A 27,428-nucleotide genomic window follows, 5' to 3' on the forward strand; every position below is an offset into this window, starting at 1 on the left:
AGTTGTAACTGTTGATCACCAACTGGATTTCTCCGCATAATTCATTTCTAAACCGAATGCCAGCACCAGGTGCTTTGACATTAACAACATTCGAAAAAAAAGTTATTTTTCAATAAATACAGCAGTACCTTCAAATGCTTTATTTTCAATCTCTGGATGCGTTCTTAATGCAGCTACTGCTTCTTTGCAAAAAACAGACAAACAAAACTTTACAGATTGTCTCTCTATTGGTTTTGGATAAACTGATTTAGCTGTAAGTTTAGAGATTTTAAAAAGACTATTGCACTCAGTTTTATAAAAAGTTTCTAAATCACTCCACTTAGCCAAAGCCAGTTCTTTATTGTTCAAAAATTGAAGTTCGTCAGTTTTTTCTGTCAACCAATTGTTTCGTATAGATTTTAAGAGATGCACATAATCATACAATAAATATATACCTGATGTTGTTAACCATGGTTTACTATCAACTGTTTTAAACATTCCAAAAAATCTTTGATTTACACGGTTACCATCAGTAATTATTACCAGTGTCTTACTATTTTCAATATTATTTATCGTATCAACAATTTGTTGACATTGAGCAAACTGAAATTCAGAGGAAAGATTTGCAACAGGTTAAGCTCTACATATAAATTCTGGACCTCCAAAAAGATATTTAATCATACATGATAAAATTGTTTTAGCTAACTTTTCAGGGTAGTTTACTGCTTGACCAAACAAAGCACCTCTTTGGTAAAGTAATAAAGCTTTTACATAGATCTCATCAATTAGTAGTATGGAAGTTCTTTTCAATGGATTTAAATTCATAAAAATACTATTTGTGAAACTTATGTCCTCCATTGAGCTTATTTTTGAAGTCAGTCGTGTTAAAGACCTTATACTTGGCAACTTGTAGTCAATACACAAACAATCATATAAACTTCGTTGCATAGCAAAATACTCATATGCTCTACATGTAATATCTGAAGTATATAAAACTTCACCAACATTAACTTTTCTCATAGCATTAAGGTGTTCGAATAGAATATTTGACTGAAGCGAACTTTCTTTATTTTTTGAAAATCTAACTGCTTCAAATAAAGCTGATTTTGTTTTTATTAACTTTAATTTGTTTACAGCTAAAGATGAAATATTACAAGTTGTGCCATTATGGTTAGCTACAAATGAATAATCATTGAAAATTACTAAAATAAATAATGGAACACCAAGTTTGTACATTTTTGATTGTATGTGTAAACTTTTTTCATTAAGCTGGAAAACAATAACATCGTTATTATCACTTAACAAAGATTGAATATCGTCAAATATAAGTTCATCCTCTTAGAGAAAATCATTTAACTCATCTGGTAAAATGCTTCGAAAACCGCTTTTTGTTACAGTTTTTCTAACTTTACTTGCTGGTGTGGCTAAACAACTAGGCGGAATATTTTTAAAAACAGATGGTGGGTTTAAAGGTCGTTGCTTCCCATATTTGCTTTCAAAAGGTGCTTCATTTGGCCAATGAAGTTGACATACTGCTGTATAGTCTGTAACAATAAAACCAGTTCTTGGGATAGCTTCACTACATCTTTTTCTCTCCTCTAGATTCTTCGGGAATTTATAAATTGATATTTTTGTTTTTGTTGAGTATTGATATTTTTGTTGTAGTTGTAATTGATATTGTAGTTGTAGTTGTATAAATTGATATATTTGTTGTAGTTGAAATAGTTCGACTTGCAAAGAGATACACAGTATTTTAAAGGCATTTTACTTATAAAAAAACTTATCGTTAGTTTGACAATATTATTATCTTACAATGTAACACCTTGAACCTTACAACACTATCGTCTTGAAGTTGCGCTATCTAATTTATAAACCAATCAAATTTTAAAGATTTACTAAAAAAGCGTGAACATAAACTTTCGTCTAATGTTGAAAGATGAAATTGTAAACAATTTGTTGCACGATGTCAAGGCCTGATAGAAGGCCGTGGTCACACATAATATAATATTCTGAAACTAATAAACAAACATCTTAATTTCTATAAGTAAATTTATTCTTTGATCATTGCCTTCATATCCTATCTTATTTTCATATCATAATCTATTATGGTATTATTTATATAACATATCACAACAATATTATTAAATTTGTGATGTTTAAATATCATATGAACATTCTCTAACATGTTCATATGATATTTGAATATAGTTCTTGAGTATATTATCTGCAAACAATTGACTGATCCAAGTTCAAATGTTGTCAAAAACCAAGCATGCATGCATGGGACACTGCAGTGTCCCACAAAGAAATGCTGGTTTGAAAGTCAAATTTTCTTTATTAAAAAAAAATAATAAAATAGGGGGGAGATAGGGAGGTTTCTGTAACTTTTTTTAGGCTCGAAAACTTTTAACTTTATATATAATAAGGTAAATAAAACTTAAGGGACTTACGAAGTACATTGAGGAACAAAAACAGGATACTTACAGAGACTTTTCAATTTTTAATCTGGAGTACCACAGTGTAATTGGGAATAAAGTCTCTGGGTCCAGTATTCAAAGTAATATGATCTAAAGTAATATATAAATTAAATAAAATGCTTTAAAATGCATGCAGTTATACATATAACTCCTGATAGTTAACTATATGTATAACTAGTTATACCTAAAATTTATTATATTAACTTATTTTTTAAGGTCATGCTTGAACAAACTAGTACCAATTAATTCAAATTCAAGATTTAGTCCAAGTTCAAGTTCTTATTTGTTCATTGTTTTTTCACAATTTTATATTTATTTGTTCAAATTTGTTAACTAGTACTAATTCTTACTACAGTAAGAATATTTATCATTGTTGAACGTGATTTTATTAGTAACTTAATTTTACTTTCAACATATTTTGACAACACCCTTTACATTTTAAATGATGACAGCTTTACTTTTCTATTGATGTTAAACTTATTACGTTTCAATAACTCAGATTGAATTTTAACTGAATTATTGTAAGCTTTGTAAGAGTTTGTTGTATATCAAATGGTGTTGTAAATAAAATAAAAATAATATATATATATATATATATATATATATATATATATTTATATATATATATATATATATATATGTATAAATAAGAACTTTAACTTGAACTTTAACTAAATCTTGAATTTGATTTAATTGGTACTAATTTGTTCAAGCATAACCTTGAAAAATAAGTTTTTATAACAAATTATAGGTATAACTAGTTATACATATAGTTAACTATCAGGAGTTATATGTATAACTATATGCATTTTAAAGCATATTATTTTATTTAAACATTACTTTAGATCATATTACTTTGAAAACTGGACCCAGAGGCTTTATTCCCAATAACACTGTGGTACTCCAGATTAAAAATTGAAAAGTTTCGGTAAATATCCTGGTTTTGTTCCTCAATGTAGTTCGTAATTCCCTTAAGTCTTAAGGACCTTATTATATCTAAAGTTAAAAGTTTTGGAGCATGAAAAAAGTTACAGAAACCCATCTCCATCCTATTTTTTTCTTTTTTTAATAAAGAAAATTGGGAATTCTTTGACTTTCAAACCTGCATTTCTTTGTGGGACACTGCAGTGTCCCATGCATACAAGATTGGTTTTTGACAACATTTCAACTTGCATCAGTTAATTGTTAGCAAATAATTTACTCAAGATCTATATTCAAATAACTATTATATTATCCTAATAATACGTCTATTTGCACAAATCTTAATCTTATTTCTATAAAGAAAGATAAACATTATTCGTGGTAATTACATACTTGCTTGCCATTCTCTATATTAATATAAAATATTTTCACACAATATAAACGTAACGCAATGCAATGTCGATTCAAAAAATTTTTGTTTAGTTTTTTAAAAAAATTTTTTTTTTGTTTCTAGCTTTCAAATTAATTCCCATGCAAATCCCACAGGAAACCCACGTGGGATTTCCCATGTGTGTAAATAACATATGGTTCCCACATGTAACCCATGTGGGATTGCCCATATGGGTTTAAGGTGACAAATTTCCATACGGATACCACATGGGAAAATCCATCCACGTAAATCCCATCAATCCCACACGGAACCCACGCGGAACTCAAGAGGGACGCGGTTTTATTTTTCACTGGGTAGCATTTCTGTGTTCAACGGTTGTTTCTTAACATAAGGCATAGTTACACCTTTAATTTTCTGATGTAAAGTTGTAGATAGGTTAAATATCCGGAAAATTTTTATGTAGTTTTTGGTTGGTTACAGCTAGTTTATTCTACCTGTTTTTCAAAAGGGGCCTGTTTTAGGTCACTCCCTTATTATTATTAAAATACTACTAAAATTATATATGCGCAATAAATACATCAGTTTATCACTCATTTATATTTTTTTTACCTCAATGTAGAGAAACTAAAATATTTAGCCTTGATTGCTTTTTCTCATAAAGAATGAAAACAATCTTCCAAAATTACAGAGGATGCAGGTGGTGCTAGTAAATTAAGTGCTAACTCTTTTAGCAGTGGAAACTTCTCTTCATGTTTCCAATAATTTAAAACTTTAGTCATTATTTCTTTCAATAATCGAGTGATTAAAGAAAATATCATCTTTATGTGCAGTTTTTTAAAAGGAGACTTGATCAGATTTTAATACGTTTTGAACTTCTATGTGCCACTGAAGGAGATTCAGTATTAATTTTTTTTCCTCTTCATACAAATTACAAGGAAATTTTTTTGCAAGATTATGCGGCGGTGTTGTGCAAAATGACTTCTGACCAGATTTATTACACCCCTGCTTATCTGATTTCCACATGCAATCCATATTGCTCTTAAATTACAGTTATCATTAATTAAGAAAGGTTTTGAAACAAAGTTCGCCATTTTAAAGCTTTATCACAATAATATTTTGTCATTATATAATATATTATTTAGGATTTGAATTAGGTTATCCGGATATCCGGTCAGATAATTTTAAATATCCGGGTATTCCATATCCGGTCGGATAATGAAACGTGTTATCCGGAACACCCTTAATAACATTTATACGAAAAGTGTTTTAAATTCGAAATTTGAGTTTTTGAATATTGCCGTTTAACGGCATTCTTTTGTTAACGGTATTGTTGTGAACGGTACGCTATTTTATTCTTTAAATACTTGTGTATTTTCACAAAACATTTTTAAGTGTAAGTTTAGCGCAAGTTTGGCGTAAGTTCAAAATTTACTAATTTTTGTATTCACAAAACTGCTTGGCAGCCTAATACAAAATTTAGGATTTATTTTTTGTTAGTTCAATTCTCAAATTATTTTATTTACAAAACATCTTCAGAAAATACTCAGCCTGATTTAAGCAAGAAAAGTTATGTTTAATTGAAGCTACCTTAACCTTGGCGTAACATTAAAATATTTGCGCTGCTCAAGCATACTGACGTTTTTTGTTTAGATTTGTGATAAGATTTTTTATAACTTGTGATAAACATAGTGTATATGTTTCCATAATTTATTGTTTAGTTATTAGACTATAGGGGAGATGGGGGCACCTTTAACCTTTTTATGCTTGATTACTTGGAAGCCCTTGCAGACAACAATACTATTTTCAATATTTTTAAAAGAATATTTATTTCTTTATTCAAACCATCAAGCTAATTTTAGTCCAAGTGATTTTTAGTAAGCTAGAACTCAACTTTATAACATCACCTACAATGGATCACGGTACCCCTTGTATGGGGCACTTTGATCTTATATACAGTTTTATACAAAATCAATAAAAAGTTGGCATTTAAGCATAATTAAAAACACAGTTCTTTAAATTTCTGCTAAGAGATTCACATTTAAAGTTTAGTGAACAAGTTTTTTCACCAGAAATTTTAAGAAATGTTTGGAAAACAGAAAAATCAAATTCGAAAATCAAATTTCGACCGACACGAGTTGTGCCACCATGCTGTATTGGATTTGGAAGCTTGCAGACGATATCATCTCTGATAAACTTTTTTTTTTTTTCTGTTTGTTTTGCTTTGTTTTTTCTTTTGCCAAGCAAACCTCTTTTCGAACAGGATTGTCTGTCTTAAACTCTTTTTTTTGTTGCCAACTTTTAAATTGTTTTTTTCTATCTGGAGCCTTTGGAAAGGGTCGGCAACAGATGGTTCTGCTACAGCAACAGAGGGTCCTGCTAATTCAGAAGTCTCGCCTATCTAATTCGCTTAGCCATTTCCTGCAGATTTTCATCGGGTTTAGATATAATAGTTTCTGCAATATCTGCAATGATTTCTGGATGTTCAATAGTAGGAGTGAGTGCTGGACAATCGGTCACTGATGCTGGCAGATATTCGTCATCTGTAAAAATGTCCGCATATAATGGTTCGATCCCAGCAACTTTAGATCCAGATTCAATGTTTGATTTTGTAAAGGCTTTACCGTATACTTCACACACAATCGGAACAATGTTATATATATTCATCGGTCTGGTTGCCGCAAGCCGCATTGTAATACCTCTTCAGGCCCATACACAGATCTATCCAACAGTTCCAGCTTGTGACTGCAGTGTGGTGGAAAACTAAGCATAGTTATTCCGTTTTCTTTTGCCAAATCGAGGGCTGTCACATATATATGACTCTCGTGGTTGTCTAGCACGAGAAGAACTTGAGAACCTTTAAAACAGTGCTAATGTTTGATAAAATGTTTCAACAACTCAACAAAGATATCTGATGTCATCCAACCAGATGGATTAGCAAATTTTACGCATACGGGTGGACCATCTTTATTCATAAAATCTTGAAACTTCACCCTCGAAAAAACGAACAGTGGTGGTATCGAATTGCCGATTTACAGCACAGCAAGCTGTGACGAGAGTTCCTCTTTCTGCAGATGTTATGCTACCTACTTGTTTGACACCTTTACTAGCAATAACCTTAACAGATTTTTGTACGGTTGTTATTCCTGTTTCGTCCACATTGTAAATGCTTTCTGGACCAAACTGATCACGTTCTCGCACTCCCGGAATCTCCCGGAGATTCCGAAAAAATTCACTAACGGTGAATCTGTTGAAAGCTGTTGCTCTTGCAAAGCTGGTGGCTTCTGGAGCTCGTAAAGATAATTCTGGTTTTCTTTTCATAAAGCTCTGTAACCAATCGATGCCTGCCACTTTGTTCTTAATCCATGAATCCGGATAAACTTTATTATTAGCAACAGCCATTTCATATGCTAATTGGCGAATTGTTTTCGTTGAAAGGTCATAGTTTATCTTGGAAGCTTGAAGCAAATAATTTGATAAGTAGTCTTCTTCTTCTGTGAAGACCTGTCGTGTATTACATCTCGGTTTAAATGTAACACCCGGATTAAGTCTTTGCTTTTTAACATATCTTTTCAATGTCATACGATCGATACCAACTCTCGAGCAACTTCATTGTTAGGCCTGTTTTTCAATAAAACTTCATCCACAGCTGCTTTCATTGTTTCGGGAGGTACCATTCCTCTATCTGTATTCAAAATTCTATTTCTAACCATTTTCAGTCAACACCAAATCTGAAATTTTGAAAAAAAATCATAAACGTTTTTAGAATATGATACAATAATTATATATACTAGCAGTAAGCAACCCGTAATACGGGTTATTAGTAATAAAATCATTGCTTATAGTTAACGACAAAAAAAGACTACATTAACATCGTTAAGTTCTTTTTAAAATCTGTTACTCACAGCAGTTACCATAAAAAGAAAGTCAAGTAAAGCCTACCAACACCTAAAAAAAGAAATGAAAAATAATTACAATTTTAATTACAAAAGTATCATTTGCATTTTATCGTTTGTAGAATATAACCGATAATAATATAACAGAAAATACAAAGAATTAAAAAAATAGCTATAACAGCCCAGCTCTATCAACACAAAACACAGAAACAATAGCGCATAGCATAAGATATTTGTAAGCACACATTACAGACATTACTATGTCTATAATGTGTGCTTACTATGAGGGATAGAAAGAAAGTGTTTCCATAGCAGCATATTAAAAAAAGTAAAAGACACGCAATAAATAATATTAACTGGTTTTATTGAGTTACCATTAAACGAAACTATTTTTACTTTTGTTATTTGAAGTTCCAGCTTCTCTCTAACTGTTGACTAATGACTAATAGAGTAAATTTCATATCATTAAATTTACAAAATTAAAACCATGTTTCAACAGTAAGCAAACTAATCAAGTGATGACAAAGATAACTAAAAAAAAAGAACATAATTATGTTTGAATTTATAAAAAAACTTAAAATCATTTTAATTTAAAACTGTTATCATTTGTTACTATGAATAGTAAAATTCATTTTTTGTATTGTTCTAAAGTGTTTAAAATCAAATAAACAAATATTAACACTGCTTGACACTGAATTCTAGCAAAAAAGTTTTCTGCTTGCCAAGCAGCATATTTTACGTTTCAACAATGACTAATTTCACCTTACCTAGCTCTATCTCTTTCATTTGGACAACAACTATTTTTGCCTATTAAAATTTACACAAATAAATTCTTCGCCTATTAATAGCCATTTCAATTTCACTCTTTTCCTTAAACATATTACCAGTACTACTATTGTTACAATTGGATAATAAATAAATGTAAAAGAATCTTACAAATTGTGATCTTTTCTAACTAAAGACTATATTTTAACTTAAGATTAATTGAAATCCATGTCTTTTTTTAAGTATATAAACAGAAAAGCAATATATAAACAGAAAAGCAAAAAACCTGGAACAAACATATCTTTCACTAAAACTACTATGTTTAAACAAATTAAATTAAATAAATCTCTAGAACTTCCTACATTGTTGATGGCAAAACTACAGCACGTCCTGGTCTAATATTATGATCATTTCCAAGGTTGTTTACATGTTTGTGTAAGGCATCATACTGCTCGCTTCTTCTGCTCTGTTTAGGTTAATTGTATAACTGAAAGTCTATAATTGTAATACTGAGATAATGTAACATGATTTCTAACCAATGTAGCACATTCAGGGTTGTGAACCATTTGATTATGCCAACCAGCACCACCCCTTCGAAAAAGTAGAGAATAAAGCATAGGATCTAAGTTGGCAGACATACTTGATATAGTTTTAAGAGGATAACCTCTTGGGTAAATAACAACTTCCCTGGAAGCAGGTGGAGCACCATCTTTGCCAACAAATACAACTGCAACATCATGTGAAAGGAGATTTTAGCAACGTCTATCTTCCCCTTCAAGTAAAGTCATTTTTATAACTGAGACTGAGCAACCTTCTATAGCTGTTCGGCGAATTTCTTCCTCTTACACTTCAGCTATGGTTTTAAATGCAGGAGAAATCCTCTTACATTTCAGCTATGGTTTTAAAAGCAGGAGGTTTTCTTCACTAATAAAATTTTGCAATCGAAACATTAAACCATTTATGCAAAGATCATTACCACATTGTTGCATTCTAAAATTTACTGTTGAAAGTGGTTCATAGATGTATAGTTGACAATATGTCAGCGGAACATCTTGATTTGGCCTAAGATTACATATACAATAAAATACTCTTATGACTTTAAAAAAAAAAATATATCAGCTAGGAGATGTATGAAAAAAAATTAATTTAGCTTTAGATTTATCAGATGATGTATTATGTACAACATAAATACATCATCTGATAAATCTAAAATAAAAAATGTAATGAATAAGTAAATAAATTAGAAAAACATTACATACAAAAAATGAAAGTCAATATACCTTATAGAGAAAAACTGTTGTGATTTACCAGAGTAGTAGTTGTTAAATAGTATTAATTCATGTCAGCTTTTAAAAAATAAATTATGCTGGTACATCATGATTTCAAAATATTTATAGCAAAATCATATAATAAACAGTGCTAAAGACAAATAATTAAATTGAGATAAAATAAATTGCATATATGGCAAAATAATTTGTCTAGGCTTTTAGTAAATGATTTTAAGGCAGTGATTTAAGGCAGTGATTTTTAATAATAAAATTACCTATTTATCATTTTTAACAATAGACACCAAATGAAGGTAAGCCAAATGTCTATCAACTCAAAAGATAACAAGAAAACAACACCACAGCAACAACACACAACAATAGCACACACCATAAGTTATTATAATATGCATATAACATAACTTAAGTAACATAACATTCATATATAACAGAACATAATTAACAACATTAGACAAAATGTTATTAAAATACATTATTATGTATTTTTAGAATAGTTAATAATAAATGCTTGAAAGCACCTAGACCTAAAGCAGTAACAGTTTGACACTAAACACTGTCGTGTAACCCTATGCTATAAGTACATCACTTGGCTGGCAAGGTTGACACATCTTGCTCTACACGTTTACGAAGTCACAGCACTTTGAAAACATGGAAACAATATAATATAAAATTATGTACCAACTATAAACACAAAAATGTGTTTAAATATGTTTATAGTTAAATATAAACCTTATATACATATTTGAACACATTTATAAAACAGTTATATAACACATATTAACATACACAAACAATAAAAAAACACTTTACATTATTATAAAAAAACATTGATAAAACAACTATAAAGCACTTATTACCACATACACATACTTATCAAAAAAGCAAACAATAAACATGTGCAAACAAAAATTTTAAAAATGACGCGAGAAAATTTAAAGAGAATCAAAGTAAACAAAATAAACATATACAAACAATACTTTTTACCTTCATTTTTTTAGTTGTAAAAACCAATTTTATGGAAATACCATTAGTATAACTTTTTTGTTGCATAAAAAATATTTAGGCCTCATCCATGCCCCTTTTTTCCTTCTAAAAAATAAAATATAAGCTCAATAACAACAATACTGCTTAAAAAAAAAAAACAAAGCTAAAAGAAAAACTAAATCAAACAAAATGTAAATGATTTTAAAAATTAAAAGGAGTGACCCTTTCTTACTTTATTTATAATATGATCTTAATGATAATTATTTATCTTAATATGATTTTTTATATAATATTTCTAAACTAATAAATAATAATTAAATTCTAAAAGGTAAAAAGTTTTAACTCGCTTAAGAGATCTTTCTCCAATGACCGTGTGCATTTGGAGAACGCGCTCTTTCAAAGCCTAGTAACTAATGAAACGACGTTAAACATTAAATGTTTCTGTAGCAATTATATTATATATATATATATATATATATATATATATATATATATATATATATATATATATATATATATATATATATATATATATATATATATATATATATATATATATATATATATATATATATATATATATATATATATATATATATATATATATATATATATTTATATATATATATATATAAATGTATATATATATATATATATATATATATATATATATATATATATATATATATATATATATATATATATATATATATATATATATACATTTATATCCTTGGAGTCGCAGACAGTGTCAAAGTTCATGTGTTGGGAGAAAACATTGAACAAAACACATAAGAAAAATTATAAATGCGTTATGTACAATATAAAATAGGTTATTAACGCGGGTTTGTAAATTCCCACCCCCCTCCCTTTTAACACCTAAACTATGAAGCTGCCGCGACTCCAAGGATATATATATATATATATATATATATATATATATATATATATATATATATATATATATATATATATATATATATATATATTATATATATATATATATATATATATATATATATATATATATATATATATATATATATATATATATAATATAATTGCTACAGAAACATTTAATGTTTAACGTCGTTTCATTAGTTACTAGGCTTTGAAAGAACACGTTCTCCAAATGCACACGGTCATTGGAGAAAGATCTCTTAAGCGATATATATATATATATATATATATATATATATATATATATGTATATATATATATATGTATATATATATATATATATATGTATATATATATATATGTGTGCGTGTGTGTGTGTGTGTGTGTGTGTGGTAAATATATATATATATATATATATATATATATATATATATATATATATATATATATATATATATATATATTTATATATATATATATACACACACATATATATATATATGGGTGTGTGTATATATATATATATATATATATATATATATATATATATATATATATATATACACACACACATTTTTTAAATGTGTTCAAATATGTATATATATAAGGTATATATTTAACTATAAACATATTTAAACACACTTTTGTGTTTATAGTTGGTACATAATTTTATATTATGTTGTTTCCATGTTTTCAAAGTGCTGTGACTTCGTAAACGTGAAGAGCAAGATGTGTCAACCTTGCCAGCCAAGTGATGTACTTGTAGCATAGGGCTACACGATAGTGTTTAGTGTCAAACTGTTACTGCTTTAGGTCTAGGTGTTTTCAGACCTTTATTATTAACTATTCTAAAAATACATAATAATGTATTTTAATAAAATCATTTTTTAATACAATTTTCTACCTTAAAAGGGTGAAAACTATACCTTTCAGATACATCTCTCTGGAATTTAACAAAACCTTTCTTTTCAGATAAATCAGGTCACTCTAACAAACATATCACTTTAGTAAAAAACATCACCTCTTATAACTCTTTATTGATTAATATTTTTAATAACTATTTATTTAAATCAACACATTTAACTATAGTTAAATGTGTTGATTTAAATTAGTTTTAGTGTTAACTAAAACTAGTTTACATCATGTAAAAATCTACTTGAAATAAAATTATAAATTAAAAAAAAAACAACCTTACTAAGCATAAATTAAATATTCTACCCTGAGTCAGAAACTTTTAATTCTTTTAGAATTATAAGTTTATAAATTTATAGTAGTCCTTACTATAAATTATAAATTTATAGTAAGGACTTTTTATTTTCTGGCTCATGATTGTTAATTAGCTACTTTCAATGGCAAGAAGGGGTGGTAGAAAACAACAGTAAATCACGGATGCCGCGTTATTGTTTATTTTTCCTCCCCTTTTTTTCTCTACAACTTTTGAATCAGTTAATGAACTGTTGATTTTGTTTTTTGATATGTGTAATATAGATAATTTCTTATCTTAATTTGTATTAAAATAATTAGGATATTTGCTATATTAAAAAGGGAATGAAAAAAGAACATAAAACGCACGCCAATTCTTCAATGCAAAACCATCTTTCAATGGCAATATCAAAATTGGACGCACTTGAAAACAAAATTTCATTAACAGTGGATAAACTTGAAAATAAAATTGCGTCAAAAGTGAATGCACTTGAAAATAAAATTACGTTAAGAGTGGATGCACTTAAAAATAAAATTATGTCAAAAGTGAAATCACTTGAAACCAAAACTGTTTCGAAAGCGGTTGTACTCGAAAATAAAATTACCTCGAAAGTGAAATCATTTGAAAACAAAAATGCATCAGAAGTGGTTGCACTGGAAAATAAAATTACATCAACAGTGAATGCACTTAAAAATGAACTTATTTCAAAAGTGGATGCACAAAAAGATGAAATTATGTTACATGAGAAAAATTTGGAAATAATAAAGGCCTTTCTAGCAGTTAAAATGGTAAGAAAATGATTTAAATAAAAACGTGTTTTAAAGTAGATAAAAAATAAAAACCAAAAATTGACAAAAAATATATGTAATAATCAATTACTTACTTATTGCGTCCAGCCGTGAATGTGTTTTGCTCAGAGTTGAGAAGTAAAGCTTATAATATTTATTTATAAAAAAATTTAAAAAAAAGATTGAACATGCATTAAAATAAAATAATTAGAAAAGATTGAAAAAACTATTTTTCTTCATATGAAAAAGATATATAGTTATAATTTTTGAAGTTATTTAAAAAAAAGTATTCTTGGGCAATCAAATTAATTGTGTAAAGTTCCAATTTCAAAAAACGTTTTAGAGGGTAGAGGGGGGCTGGTTGAGCAAGTTTTACTAAATCTTGCAGATCTCATGAACATTGTATTGGACTTACATAGTTTTTCCAATATTTGAAAGATAATTTAACCGGTTAAAAATTTGTTAAGAATAAAGTATTGTTTTTAATTTCTTTTTAAACATATTGCCTAAATTTTGCAGAGCTGTTCAACCTGCACCAGCGGGGTAAGTTATGCAACAGTGTGTAGCAAGTTGAAAAATAATCAAACAAATGAATATGTATGGTACGAAACTTGGGTGAACCATCAATAAAACTTTCACTAACAGTAAGCGTGTGTATAGATTATTAACTTTTTATTTTATACACATGACGTAAGAAAAAAAGTGAAAAACTTTAATATTAGGAAAGTCTTATAAACTATAATTTTATACAACTATCATCAACTTTGAAGCCCAATCTAAACATGACTAATTTTAAAAATATATGCATAAAATGTACTACTATTTCTAATCAAAGTTGTGATTTGCAAATTTGTGTTCGATAGTTCAGTTTAATTTATTTTTCTCAAAGCTGCTCAACTTACCCCTCTAGACAAGGTGACGCATTAATTTTAATTAAAGTAATTATAAATAAAGTTTGATGAAATGATAAATTATCAACAATTAAGTGATACCAGATACAAAAGTTAATAAGCATGCAAGAGAAATATGGCATAATTTTTTTTTTACTTTTTTGGTCCAAAACAGAAAAAGTGCCCAAGAATCTTACTCAATAGCTTTTCAGCAATCTTTTGTTACGCATTGTGTTAACATTTTAAATCCCCAATTTTCATCTATTAGATGTTTTGTCATGTGATGCATAGTTTTTGAGATATTTTAACTGCCCAACTTGCTTAACTAGCTGCACTCTACTCAATATTGGTTTTATAAGAGTAAAAAAAAATCAAAAAACAAGACTGTAAATTTAAGTGAAGAACTTAATAAGATTTAAATCTGCATAAAGAAAATTTTTTACTGATATTTGAGTGGTGCACGTTGTTTTGGGAACAAGGAAAACGACTAAAATATGCATAGTTATAAATGAAAAAATAATTTAATGTAAATTTTTATATACTCAGTAAATATTATGTTTAGTGATAAGGAAACTTCATATTTTGTTGAAAAAGTTGAAAATGACCACATAAAGTTTTTGTGAAGTTTGTTTTTTTTTACTATATTTTTTAATTTATTAATGAGGTAACTTTATTTTTGTAAAGAACTTTATTAAGATTTCGAATTTGCAACAGCAAAAAAAAAAAGATCCAATAATATCTTGCTTACGATTTGGTTGTTTAAATAAAAAAAATACCAAAAAGTATAACTATTTGGGAGAAAGCATTTTCATTAAAAAAAACACACACGACTTATATGATTGATTTCGCAGTCATGACAGTCCATTACCATAACCATGGGTCGTGGTAAGTCTGTTCCACACCCGACTATTTCTAAACTTGTTCTTAATTTGGTCTCTATACTTTAAATTATTTTAGTAAACGGCAAAAAAGTTCAGTTTAACAATTTTATTGCTTTAAAGTTCAGTTTAACAATTTTATTTTTTTATCATGTTTTATTATTTGGTAAACAATTAATTTACGTAAGAGTTGTACTTATTTACTTCAGTATTGTGTAAAAACTATTAAACTTCGTTTTAGCTTTTTAAATACAATCAACATTCAGTACATTTCTTAAATTCTGCTATGTAGGAACTTTGTTATGTACTCTATGTATTTATATGAAAACTCAAAAATGTGACTAAACAGATAACAAATAAGAAACTTACTTTGCAAGGTGGTTTTTCTTCTGTGAAAGTTTCAAGATTTATATTTGTATTAATGCCAGTTTGTATTAACAACTCTTTTTAAAAAGCAAAGCTAAAAATGAATGATCAAAATATAAAGGTTTGTTTTTATTTGAAAACTGAACTCTAAGCTTTTAATGATTGATTTTATATAGCCAGTTTCGGTAATAAAACTACCCAATAATCATTTTAAACTAAAGACAACAACGTAAAAGTAAACCAAGACATCTATTAACACAAAGCACAAAATTAACAAATAAGAAATAATTTGTCTCAGCATTTAGGAATCCCTATAATAATAAATATACGCATACAAGTAAGAAAAAAATATTTGTACAAATAATGATTCACCCTAAGTAAAGCAGAGCGTAGAGCAATAGATGAATGATAACTTTAATGTTTTAATTATTTAATGAGAAAAAAATAATAAAATAATAATAACTTATAGAATTACCGGAATTTTTTCAATATTACCGGAAGATTTCGGAAATATCCCGTAAAAGATTATCCCTGAAATTAAGAACAATTACAAATACAACATTTGTGAAGTTATCATTTCATGACATACCTTTTTATGCATGTTTATCAAACTTAAAAAACAAATTATCCAATGATTTGGAACATGCAACATAAAATGGGTTCTATGAAAACTAAGACATTTCAAGATTAATGGTAACTTTATTAAAAGTTTGACCCTGACTTTTTTTTATTGTCATTGCTTATTGTTAATAAGTGTTTTATTTGAATAATTTATATAAACAAATATTATTTTCATATTTTCATATTATTTTCTTATTTAAATACATACATACATACATACTATTTTCTTATTTAAATAATATATATATACATATATATATATATATATATATATATATATATATATATATATATATATTTATATATATATATATATATATATATATTTATATATATATATATATATATATATATATATATATATATATATATATATATATATATATATATATATATATATATATATAGCATATATATATATATATAGCATATATAGAATATATAGCATATATAGAATATATAGCATATATAGTTATATACTTGGGAAGATTATTTGTTTTGCTTCTAAACCTTTGCAGCACTGTTAAAATAATTTTATCATTCCATACAATCTCCTTTATGAAAAGATGAGAATATTTTTACATTGCTGATTTAATGTTATAGATGAATCTTCTTGTGGATTTTCAAAGAAGTTAAAAATTCCATTTAGAGAAACTGTTATCTCTGCAGACCTACCTCAGTCGTCTGATGTCAGGGATCTATCGTGTAAATCTGATGAAGACTTTATTAGATCCGAGTCAGAATCAGAATATGCTAATTCAGAATCGGATAGTGATGTTTCTGATTATAATAAACAACAATAAGCACCACAGTTCCCATTAGATAAAACTCATCCGATACTGCAACCACCACCACCAGTACGCAGAAAAAAAAACCAAATCATATTAGGAAGATAAAGAAAGCTGATGATGCTGAGCAAATAAATCTTCCATTTCAAAACAGTAACAATTAAGAAGGTCACGGTAATATAATCTCAGATGAGCCGATATCATATATTCCAAGATTTCTAACTGATTTCTTCAAAATATTGTTGATGAGCCTAATAAATATGCCTTACAAAAAAATATAGAGAAGAATTTACATTTGGACAAAAATGAACTAAAGTAATTTATTGGCATTTTGTATTTAATGAGTATTGCAAAGCTCCCTTCCACATGTATGGACTCGAGCAATGAGTTGTATTTTTAAAAAGTTGACTCAGTGATGATATTAAACCGATTTGAAAAAATAAAGTTGTTTCTGCAATGACGATATTCAGTGTCCAGAAAACTGTACTGATAAGTTTTACAAAGTTCGTCCGATCGTCAGCAAGCTGAAGGAATCTTTTATTAGCCTGAAACATGAAGAAATTATGTGTATTGATGAACAAGTTGTTCCTTTCAAAAGAAGATCCTCTTTGAAACAATAAAATCCTCAAAAACATAAAAAGTGGAGTTATAAGTTTTATATCTTGGGTAGTGTTGATGGACTTGTTCATAATTTTAAGATACATTCAGTTTCCATTGATATTTGTAAAAGACAGTCTGATTTGGAAGCATCTTGATATATTGTGATGCACTTGTTAGTACCAAGGCAAGTACCAAATGTACCAAAGCATAAATGGCACGAGCTATTCTTTGACAATTGGTGCACTGGATGGGAACTGGTGAAAATGCTTTACGATCAAGGCATAGCATGCACAATGTGTATAAACAGATTCCTAAATGACCACATGCCCACTTATGGTGAATTAAAAAAAGAAGGCAGAGGTTCAGCTGCCATCAGGGTTACTACAGTTTATTATGTTGAACTTCGTGTTGTCAAATGGTTCAATAACAGGGGTGTTGCATTGCTAACAATGAGAGAGTGAATCCAATAACCATTGCCAACATAATTGCTGGGATAGAAAATCCCAGAGATTTGTTCCAGTCAAACAACCCTCTATTGTTACTATGCACAAGAAATATATGGGTGGAGTAGATCTCTTTGATGGCATGCGGAGTCTGTACAAGATCCATATTCGATCCAAAAAGTGGTACCACAGTATCACAAACTCATTTGGCATTTTCTTGACTTGCTTGTAGTGCAAGAATGGATACTCTATTGTTGAAAATGGCACCAGCTTCTAAGAAAGATATTCTTCCACTACGCATATTTAACCGGTGATGCGGAAGTTATCGGACAAAATAAAAACGTCATTAACTTATTTATAAATAAAAAAACAAACTAATATTATATTTTTTTTATATAAAGCATTTATCTTTTAATAAAAATATATTATTTTTTATATGAAAAAACACCACCTTCTGCATTTGATCTCAATTTTGCTCTGACGCCTTTCATATGCGACTGTAAAAAGTTTAAATCAATTTCTTGTAGTTTTAGTTAAATGCGATAAATCAAAACCTGCTCCGTTGAAGCTTGCCAATCTCCCTCGTAAACCTTCTGTGCCAAATGTCCCCAAAATTTTTCAATTGGTCGTGCTTGAGGCACATTTGGGGGATTGGATTCTTTATCAACGTAATAGACATATTGGTCCATTCAATTTAGAGAATCTTTAGAATAATGAGAACTTGCTAAATCTGGCCAAAATAAATAGTTAAAGTCTCCAAAATAAAAAGTAAAGATACTTGTGAATAAATGGAAGAAGTCGTTTTTCTAAACATTCATTAATATAGATTGATGAATTGATCGCTACAGCCTCGGAAGTGCAAAACAATGGCTCGGACATACCACGGTCAGATATGGCTATCCACATTAATAATTTTTTTGGAAATTTTCTCTTTTCCTATAAAACGAACACTTTCTGGGCATGTCTTTTTGTTGTTTGTGTAGTATCCAGAATTTCCAAGCATGTTGTCCCCTGCAAAACAAAAGTATTTTTCGTCATCGATGACTAGAAGCGATTTTGTGTTATAAAGTTGGTTAACTAGTTTCCTGCTTCTTTTCTTTGCCTTTATTTGTTGTTCTATAGTGTATTTTGGAGTCTTTTCACGTTTTATATATTCAATATTCATTTTTTTTAACTGACGACCAATTGTCGATTGATTTACACCGAATTTAATACCAATTTTTCTCTGACTGAACCCTTTTCAATTGTTGACAAGACTCGTTAATTCGGTTTTCTTTTCTCTAGTCCAGGATGTCGGACGACCAGGGTGCTTTCTATCAGAAAACGATTGAACAGTTTCAAGTCTTTTTAGGTTATCATATTTTGTACTTCGAGCAAATCCTTCCTTTTCAAAATGATTTACGATTTTTTTTATTTTTTATATTAGGTTTATTTACAAAAAACATTTTTAGTCGCTTTCGAAAAGATTCTCGTTCAGCTGTATTTAACCTCATTTTAAATAATTGTGTTTCAAATAATAAAATTTATATTTTATAGAACGTTTATGCCTACGCATAAAACCACAAAAACTTATTATTATGCTCAAATAATGAAATTAGGATTTGTCCGATAACTTCCGCATCCCCCGTTAAATTAATAATGGCCAAAAGCTTAGTCTAGTCTAATAAGGTATCCCATAGGCGAGGATGTTTCTGTTGACCATCTTCCTAGAGCAAAAAAGAGAAGGGATCCTGCTGCAAATATACCTGAGCCATCCACTAGAAAAAGTAATATTGGTCATTTTCCTTCTTTCGTAGATAAAAAGGGTCATTGTAAATGCCCAGGCTGCACTGGAATCACAAACGTTTTTTGTGACCAGAATAAAGTTCTTTTATGCTTTACATCTAATTCCAATGCCATTGGAAGGAGATGTAACCATTGACAACGGTTTTCGAAAGTTTCATGAGGCATCTGTGAAAACTAAATGCTGTATGATTCTATATTTATTTTACTTGATAGTGGAAAATAATAAAGAGCTAACCTAGAGTGGGATCCAGGGGAAACAAATTTAATTTTTGCACCCAAGGATTATGTAATTTATTGTACTTTTGCCTACTGGAATAAGTTTGTGGCTAATTTAGGATCATACTTAATACATTATTCATTGACATGATAATTCTTATCACCACTGCAAAGGGTGGCCTTAAACCAACATAGCGCAAAATCCCGAGACCACTTCCCGTTTCCCGATTCCCCTGTCTTACGGTGTCAGTTTCATGGTTTTCTACTTTTTTGTTTAGCATCACTTTGTCCCGTTCCTTCTTTATTACGAAACGCCAGTGTGGACGCCCCAACCGTGTAACAACCCCAAGACGTGCCACCGTTCAGAGCTTACAGAAGACGATAAAGCGATATATCGCACCGAGATGCTCGACATCTTCCGAGATTGTTACGACGACGAGGAAAGTCGAACGCTATTAGCTGACCTTCATATTCACTACGGCTCAGTGTTTACGTACCACCAAAATATGCAAACAAAATATATTGATTCCTAATAATGTTTTACTTGTGGGACATAAATTTCCTTAAAAAACCCTTCCCTAACCCTAAATAATTTATCCTAAAAACTCCCCTATGCTTCCCCATGCACGCAAAAGTCTTAGTATTAAACAGTTTTCTAATTTTTTTTTAGAAATTTTTATAAAAACTTTAACCAGTATCTGCTAATAAATCTGAAACAAGTAACCAGTATCTGCTAATAAATCAGTAAGACTTTCGGAAGTTAACCAGTCCCAAGTTTTCTCTTTAATGTCTTTAAGATGTTGCTGCTGTATTATATAAATTCATATATCAAAATCAGGTGCGCAAACGTGCAGTTATCGCTCATAATAGCATAATAGGCCCTAATTATATCTGTATAACAACCGTTTCGTGATTTTAACAAAGAAAAAAGTTTTTTAAAGTTACCTTATCCCTTGCAGAGTTTCCATTTTTTTCCTTTCCATTTTCTATCCCTTTTCGAGACTTTTTTAACGGATTTCGTGAAGGTATAACAAAGCAAAAACTCCAAACAACAACCAAATAACAAATAGGGTGTGTCTTACTATAAGATTTTTTTAAAAAAAAGTATTAACAAAAACCCCCGAGAAAGAAAATTTGCGTACAGCTAATTTAAAACTAAAGCCTAAAATTTAAAAAATGATGTTAAGCTATCGAGAACAGTGTTTTAAAATTGCATATTTATGACAAGATAACAATTCATAAAGAATACAATAATAAAGATTAAAACGAATTTAAAGACCTTTTAAGCTCTAGTCAAAGTAACTACGGCTTCCAAATATTTCATATCTACGATCCATATTTTCCATATCTACCATCAAGAAAAAAACAAAGGTAGCAAAAATTCAAAAATCTATGACAAAAAATAAAGACAAATAGTAAGAACGATATAGTACGTCATTACCTAACCGGTAAATGCCTGATAGAATAAATGATATTAGGAAAAGATAATACTACAAATAGATATTAGAAAAAGTGTTGACGTAATAGCTATACTATTTAAACAGATGTTCAGTGATGTACAGGGGGTATTTAAGAAAATAAGTGGGAAATGTGTTTCGTCTTATCTGACTACTTAATGGAATTTTCTTTTTTTTTTTTTTTTTTTCAAATCTGATGGCAAAAGTCACTTTAACTAGACTGAATGTTTCATTTACTATCTGCGTGAGTAATTATCATAATTTTAGCGGTAAATTTTGCAAAAGCCAATTTCTATTTAGTCGTAAAGCCGCATGATATACTATTCTATTTTTTGTTCTCGAGAAAGGTTGGAGTACAATTCATTATAAATAAAGAGTTATATAACGTGTAACAGGAACAATCACCAATAAATGGAGATCATTTATGAATTAAACAACTGATATGATCACGCATATTATACGTGATGATATTGTTATTACCTCATTCGAAATGCTAGAAATGTTCTGAAAACGTAAACATTAAAAACCCCTTTTAAAAAATCCTTTAGTTTATTTTTATTAGGGTTCGGACTGTCTGGGCAGATCTGCGCAGATATGCGCTGGCCGTGTGATTTGTCTGCGCAGACGTCTGTGCAGACGTCGATGCCGACAAAATTTACTGCTTTGCAGACAATTTTTTGAATTCAACAAAAATAGTTTTAAACTTAAAAAATGTTTTAAGTAATATTTTAACTTATTATAAATTCAGTGATTAGTAACAATAGGAGTTTTCAAAGATTCTTACAGTAATAAAAAAATATAATGCCGGCGCCTATGCGGTGATTTCTCGACATTCAATTTCATTGAGAATTGCACCTTCTTCAAGAATGTAAACAGTCTTGTCATTTGTGTTCATCAGCACGCTATTGGTATACAAGAATACCAGCTTTTCAACTCTCTCATTCGTAAGACGATTTCTTAGTGAATAAATCCAAATTTCTTAGTGAATAAATCGAAAGGTCGACCAAGCTCTTTCTGCTCTAGCCGATGAGCAGATCATTTCGTTAATAAGCTAAGCAATTTCGTAAAGAGCAGGATATTTATCGCGACCGATAATGTTCCAATAATTTCGCGCGTTCATCTTGAATATTGTTTCCTTTCTTCTCTCAGGCAGCGCAGCCATTTCTCCTATAAAAGCATTCAATTCATCCTCAGCAATTTCAGATTTAATCTTTTTGGTGAACTCAACTGTAGCTGTGATAAAATTGGTTTTATCTTCATTCAAATAAAAACCTTCTGCGGCATTTTTGGGCGTTATTATGAAAGCAATTCCAATACCTGGTGTAAAGAGAAAATCGAGGCGAGATTGCACTTTTTGTTGTATGTCTTTATCGTCCATATAGGAATTGTACATTTGACCAATGTAATCATACACGAGAGACAATGGAGCTTCATCCTTTTCTAGCTTTTCGTTCACGTCGGAAGGAAATTCAATGCTTTTGACAAGCTTAAAGAGACGGTTCCAAAATGGGTTAGATTTTATCAACGCCATAACATCAGCAGAAGTATTCTTTGGTTGAATTTCTTTTAGGAATGCACTTTCTTCGTCTACCAACTTAATAAGAACGTATTTTAATAGCTGGAGGCTGCTCATTGATTTATAATAACTAAACCATTGTGTTATACAGGCACGGACAATGAAAGAGAAATATTTGCTGCAATTCGTCTTTCATCAAGCTTTGCTTTCACGATGTTATAATTTTTCACATATTTGATAATTTTCTCTGCATCTTTGACTGGCCTCAGTTGTAGAAACTATGACCTTCACAAGCAAGTTGACTCCATGAGCTCCGCATCTGCTAGCCGAGATGTGTGGATACTTCTCCTCGATGATCCTCCACGCTGATTTCATAACAGGAGCGTTGTCGCTTATGAAACTGGTAAATTTTTGTGAGTTAATCTTCTCAATAACTTGTAAGATTGCCGCGGCAACTACAGAAAATTTTTGAATGATTCCGGATGTATTTATCTACGTGTAAAAAAAAGACTTCTGATCGGGCGCTTTAATACAAAAACTCACTATGTGATCGCCTCTTATGTTTGTCCAGCCTTCAGACATCAGTGTTTAGTTTGTTTCAGAATTCAAAATTTCATTTACAGAAGTAGAACATTTTGTGTATTGTTTGCGTAGATCTGCGCAGAAACATTTTCCAAACTGTTAGCATGCGTCTGGGGGGTAACGAGACATTACTCGAATAAGCTCATTGAGTTTGCGGTAATCAATAATTCTACAGTAGAGTTATTTTTAAACAGCGAAATCGAAATTAAAGGTTGCACACTACAATTTTTGGTGTACTACGAAAGCGTCGAATTCACCTCTGCCAGTTGCTAGGTGTTTTCCAAGTAAACTAAAGTTTACTTGGAAAACACCTAGCAACTGGCAGAGGTGAATTCGACGCTTTTTACCTTCAGAAAGTCAAAGTACAAGGTGAAGATATTTTTACCGGTAGTGTAATTATCATTATTAAAAATTGGAAAAACCCTTCACAAAATCCTCTACCTCGCTACCAAAACGTGGACGGGCTGATTCTTAGATACAAACACGTCGGTCAACCCGAAAACAACACTCCTAAAACAAATCCAATCGTTTCACCCACTGAACCCAAACTTGTTGAACCAACTGAAGTAAACAACAAGGAAAAAGAAAGCAATAACATAGATAGTGTAAACAGTGATAAAAAAGTAACGAAGTTACATTGAATACAAAAACCACATCAAATAAAGTCAACCCAGAAAAAGACTTACCCAGTCAACCAGAAAAAGACTGGGACAGTCGGAGGGTGAAACCCCCAAAAAAGTCACAAACACTAAAGTTTTGAGCAGGACACCACGATTCCGGAAACTACAGAAACGATGGACGTGGAGGAGGAATTGTTACGCCGGGGAATAGATCTGGATCTTGGCGAAGATGAGGCTGACATTTTAGTTATTGACGAAGAATACGAAGGCCAGTCGTGTGCGAAAAAGAAATCGTAAAAAAATTTTCTCTATTTATTTTTTTCTTTTCTTATTTTTTTTTTTTTTTTTTTGAATTTTATAGATAATTTTTTTATTAATTTTTGTAGTTTTAATTTTTAATGTTATACCTTTGTTTTTTTCACCTTAGTTTAAAGTTAATGGATACTGTATTTTTTTTATTTGCATTTTATTAATTTTTGAAATCTTTTTTTTAATTTTTTCAATATTTTTTTTTTTTCTAATATAATTTTTATATTTTTAGAGTTTTAATTTCTGAAGTATTACTTTTGTTTTTTGGATTAGTTTTAAGTCCAGTCATCATGATTGTATGAAGAACTTTTTTGGATTTGTGAATTGCTTTTAATATAATCCGTTGATTGTCCGATGGGTATCTTATATGCTTTGTTTCTTTTTATTTGTCTTTCGGATTTTCTCTGATCATATTCTGCTTTTTTCTATGCCTAAAATATTAATAGTTCATCTTCTGAGCATTTTCTTTTTATCGAAACCGTAAAACAAATTTAAGTTGTATAAATGTCTCCCAGTATATTCTAAACAATTATATTATATTATATTAACAAACAATTATATTATAAACAAGATATTCTGAGGGAAGTTCGATTATTTTTTCTGGTCCTTCTACTTTTTCTTTTAACGTTATGTTTGCTTCATTTACGATGTTGTCATTGTGAGGTTCGATTTTGTTTCCAATATTGTTATTCTTAAAATTTTGGCTTTCTTCCGTGTGAGCTTCTGTTTCTTGTGTTTGAGAATTTATTTCAGGCGGTTGTGGTGTTTGGTCAAGTGTCTTTGGTTTTGTTTTATTTATGTCATTGGTATCTTTGTTTATAATTTGGTTTTCGAGAGAGTTTTGGCATATCACCATAGGGGCTTCTGGTTCTTGTGTTTTAGAAAATTTAACTGTTGGTTTAAGTATTTTTTCCGATGCTTCTGGTTCATTAGTTTCCGCTACTTTTTATCAAGGTTCTTCAGTCACTTCAATAAAATTTTCTTTTGGTTTTTGGTCATCTTTTTTGTTTTGACCGGTATAGATTATCCTGACGTTATATCCACCTAGTCTTAAGGACCTAGGTATTGGTTTAATTAATTGATCCATCATGGCAACAAGTATTCCTGTATTGTACGATGTTCAGTTTTTAGGCGTTTTGCGATATATTGCTTTTGTGTGTATGTGTTTCCCATATCCGAGTTGCTCAAGAGCCACACCGACAGGTAAATATTTTTTTTCGAGAGGCAAACCCATTACAGATACTGCAACTCGTTTGCATATGTTTCTAGTTGAAGTAGAGTTATGAAAATGGTGGGTTACATCATTAATTAAAAGTCCATTTTCAAGGATCAACGATTTCGACTTGTTAGTTTTCATGACAAGCTCGGTCATTGTCTCTTTACGAATAATTTGCAGGCCTTCCAGATCGTGATCTAAATTGGCGTTTTCAAGAGCGAATAAAGTATTCGGTTCAGTTATATTTTCTGTTATTTTACACAAAGGGTTCTTTTCAATGTACTAAATTCATTAGACAATTTTGAGTTAAAATTAGTTGCTATAGCAAGCTTTTATTAGAGACGTTTACGTGGTCAGGGTTTGACGATTAAGTATTTTCCTTCAACGCTCGTATTTCACACATACACAATTTTCTCTACTCAAAAGTTGTTTTGTAACAACTTAATGCCCTTACAAACTAAAGTTACCTTACTTGCAACCCGATGTAAGGGAAGGGTAAAAGACTCTAGACACATAAACCTATACTACTCAACGATTGCCTTACAGGCAATCGTTGAGTAGTATAGGTTTATGGCAACTTTAGGCAACTTTAAAAAAACCCGAGGCAACTTTAAAAAAACCCGACAAACTAAAGTTGCCTTACAGGCAACCCGTTGCAGGAAAACGGAAAGATAAAACACAGAGACTAAAAAGTTTTAGTATGAGTTTTTTTTCTTTTCACTTTTTTTGTTTCGCTTTGTTCTCAACTCTGATCTCTTTTTCCGAATATTTTCGTTCTAAACTTTCATTTTTTTTTCTACAAAAATTCCTTTTTTTTCGATTTTTCTTCGTTCTATTTTTTTACTCATTAATTATGCATGTCACATTTTTAAATAAGCGCTTAAGCAGTTAATTCAAAATGTTGTAGTTTGCGCTTTTGTGTAAGATGTTATTGTCCAGTGCGTCCATCTGTTCGTATTACGTCAGAGCAACCGAAAACTCGTGCCATAAGATTAAGGTTTATATGTGTGTAATTTATGTCAGGTTGTAAAATTATTATATTTACGTTTAAGATGCACGAGTTTTCAAATTAGGAAAGCTGATCCTCTCCAACATGGCAATTAATATTTTAACGTGCAACATAAACGTTTTAAACGACCAAGACAAACGCGATAATTTTTTTGGGTTTCTCAAATTGTACTTTTTCGATCTTATCCTCCTTCAGGAAATAAAATCCGGACCTTCCACCATTAAACAGTGGAGTGACGAATGGACTGGCGAGTCTATTTGGAACTCTGGTCCGAATCATAACTGTTGTAGGGTGGCGATACTCTCTAAATCCAATGTTTGTTTACACGAACGAATTTTTGGCGACCTTGGAGACATCTTGCAGGACACAGGACAACCCGTCTTGATGGCCGGGGATTTCAACATGGTCGAAAGCCTGCCTCCTGACACAGAGGGCACAAACAGGGTTGTTATCTGTCAAATATGTCTGAGAAATATTTTCTGCCGACGTAAAATATGTCCCACATAATTTCTATTGACATATTTTGACATAATTTTATGTCTGA

General features: G+C 29.9%; 1 protein-coding gene across 1 annotated transcript in view; it reads left to right on the top strand.

The window, feature by feature from the left end:
* The window catches only part of LOC136084011 (TNF receptor-associated factor 3-like), a 78,802-nt gene extending 58,084 nt beyond the window's left edge, over nt 1-20,718 (top strand). The window contains exons 8-9 of the mRNA XM_065804005.1: nt 13,142-13,588; nt 20,454-20,718. Coding sequence (XP_065660077.1) covers nt 13,142-13,588; nt 20,454-20,708 — 702 coding nt within the window. The 3' untranslated portion in view covers nt 20,709-20,718. The remainder of the gene's footprint in view (nt 1-13,141; nt 13,589-20,453) is intronic.
* Nucleotides 20,719-27,428: the final 6,710 nt, after the last annotated feature.

Source organism: Hydra vulgaris, chromosome 08 (genome assembly GCF_038396675.1).
Source record: "Hydra vulgaris chromosome 08, alternate assembly HydraT2T_AEP".
NCBI classification, from domain to species: Eukaryota; Metazoa; Cnidaria; class Hydrozoa; order Anthoathecata; family Hydridae; genus Hydra; species Hydra vulgaris.